Source organism: Lucilia sericata, unplaced genomic scaffold (assembly GCF_015586225.1).
Source record: "Lucilia sericata isolate MDLA Ls3-8-SP2 unplaced genomic scaffold, ASM1558622v1 Contig002426F_arrow, whole genome shotgun sequence".
Taxonomy (NCBI): Eukaryota; Metazoa; Arthropoda; class Insecta; order Diptera; family Calliphoridae; genus Lucilia; species Lucilia sericata.
Window position 1 is genome coordinate 1 of NW_023996216.1, and position 2,500 is coordinate 2,500.

Genomic DNA, 2,500 nt, shown 5'->3' on the forward strand with positions numbered 1-2,500 from the left:
AGCAGTGAGGCATTGTAAAGATCATTTATTTCCAAGACACCCATGCCTAACATTTCATTAAGGCAGGTGCCCGGTTCACGCCACCATACAGTAAAATGTATGCGACCAAAATCCAGTTCAGTTTCATTGGCGTTCTCATCACTTAACTCCTGATCGAGAGCTAGTTTAACAGCACGTTCTGCCTGTTGACCAAAAGCGTGTACACTGGGTTAATGATTGGAATTTCTCCGATTCGAATTGCATTATGTGGAACATGTCATGGCGTGGCACTTGCTTAATCAACTCATTGGATAGTTGACATTCCACCGTGAAAATGGGTTCCATATCATTTTGTAGCAACTGCATGCATTTGGTGCCCTCTGGCTGCAGAGTCAAAGCCTCCATTTCCAATTTAATGCTATTAATCGATTTGAAGATATGAATTTTGTAGCAGGCAACAAGTCCTCTAAATTATTGGTAAAACTTTGATTTTCCAAATTTAAATTGACTTCGTTTTCTTCCTCACAGTTGGTAAGTTTTGAAGTGATTTCAGTTTCCCCAGCCAAATAGGCCACCAGTTTAGCATCTAATTTCTTCATGGCTTCCACAATCTCTTCAGATTTTGTCTGTGAAGTTAAACGTTTAGGGATGTCACCTTAAAATAGAATAAGAAAAATAATAATTAAAATTATTGTAATATAAAAAAAACATTTAAAAGTTTTAATTAAAGTTTCGTTATTATTTTAATTACAATTCTGCTATTTCTTCTAAAGGATGTTGTTGTGCTTTTCAAAATATCCTTTCTTACCCGCTACAAAAAGTATTCTAAGAAGCTACGTCTGTTCTGTGCAAAGTGTACACGAAAACAATTATTATTTTGCCAATTGTGGACAATACATATAGAGTCAAATTTCCCCACAATTCATTCATTTAATCGTACTCATATGTATGTATGTATGTCGTCTGTCTGTTGATCGCAAATTTTAATCTCTAAATCGTTTTCTATATATACAAATATTTCCCTTCTTTTTCCGGCTAACATCAGCATCACATATGTACTATATATACTATATATACTATATAGTAGAATAATTGTATTTTCTATTATCTCTTATTGTTACTCGTTTTGTGTTATAAATTAAATTAAAAAAAAAAAATCTATTAATTTTTTCAAAGATTAAGTCTCTGTTTTGTTTTCGGTTTACAAATTAAGTACAACTTAGCTAAATACTAAGTAACAAAGATTTTGTTTTAAAGATAAGACTAAACTGAATTATTTTTAATTCAAACCTTTTTTTTAAATCTGTTACTATATAGATAGTATAAGTAATCGCCAGTTCAGAGTCTACTTGGTACCAAGACGTATTTTAACGCATATAAAAATGTAGATTCCTAGTCAAAGACCTCGTCGTTAGCGCGTGTTGATGGGAAAACCTTGTGATGTGAAAGTTTGACTTACTTTTTTTTGATAAAGGAAATGTTGTGAGTTTTTAATGATATCGTTGCCATTGTTTTAAGGTTTAATCCTGGATCATTTTCAAATTTAACTATAGATTAGAACTGAATTAAACTGAATTAAAAACTGAATTAAAAACTGAATTAGACTGAAGTAGAACTGAACTAGATTGAAACTAGAAACGAACTAGAACTGAAACTACGAACTGACTGGAACTAGAACTGAACTAGAACTGAACTAGAATTGCACTAGAACTGAACTGGAACTAGAACTGAACTAGAACTGCACTAGAACTGAACTAGAACTGAACTAGAACTGAACTAGAACTGAACTAGAACTGAACTAGAACTGAACTAAACTTGACTAGAACTGAACTAGAACTGAACTTGAACTGAACTTGAACTGAACTAGAACTGAACTAGAACTGACTAGAACTGAACTAGAACTGAACTAGAACTGAACTAGAACTGAACTAGAACTGAACTAGAACTGAACTAGAACTGAACTAGAACTGAACAGAACTGAACTAGAACTGAACTAGAACTAGAACTGACTAGAACTGAACTAGAACTGAACTAGAACTGAACTAGAACTGAACTAGAACTGAACTAGAACTGAACTAGAACTAGAACTGAACTAGAACTGAACTAGAACTGAACTAGAACTGAACTAGAACTGAACTAGAACTGAACTGAACTGAACTAGAACTGAACTAGAACTGAACTAGAATCTGAACTAGAACTGAACTAGAACTGAACTAGAACTGAACTAGAACTGAACTAGAACTGAACTAGAACTGAACTAGAACTAACTAGAACTGAACTAGAACTGAACTAGAACTGAACTAGAAGAACTAGAACTAACTAGAACTGAACTAGAACTGAACTAGAACTGAACTAGAACTGAACTAGAACTGAACTAGAACTGAACTAGACTGAACTAGAACTGAACTAGAACTGAACTAGAACTGAACTAGAACTGAACTAGAACTGAACTAGAACTGAACTAGAACTGAACTAGAAACTGAACTAGAACTGAACTAGAACTGAACTAGAACTGAACTGA

The 2,500-nt window shown here is 33.5% G+C and overlaps 2 protein-coding genes across 3 annotated transcripts in view; both read right to left on the reverse strand.

Moving 5' to 3' along the window:
- Positions 1–5: 5 nt before the first annotated feature.
- LOC119613915 lies at positions 6–450 on the reverse strand (the record flags this gene model as incomplete). The annotated part of the gene is given in 2 exon segments (XM_037969987.1): positions 6–194; positions 196–450. Coding segments are annotated over 2 exon segments (444 nt in total), but the record flags the coding sequence as incomplete, so codon positions are not given.
- A 125-nt stretch (positions 451–575) lies between these two features.
- The window catches only part of LOC119613916, a 15,287-nt gene continuing 13,362 nt past the window's right edge, over positions 576–2,500 (reverse strand). Inside the window, exons 1-2 of one of the 2 annotated variants that reach the window (XR_005232284.1) lie at positions 788–1,186; positions 576–634 (exon numbers count right to left, since the gene is read on the reverse strand). The gene's annotated coding sequence lies outside the window, so the exon portion shown is untranslated. Of the gene's footprint in view, positions 635–787; positions 1,187–2,500 lie in introns of those variants that run through there. The other variant, XM_037969988.1, reaches the window with a different exon arrangement.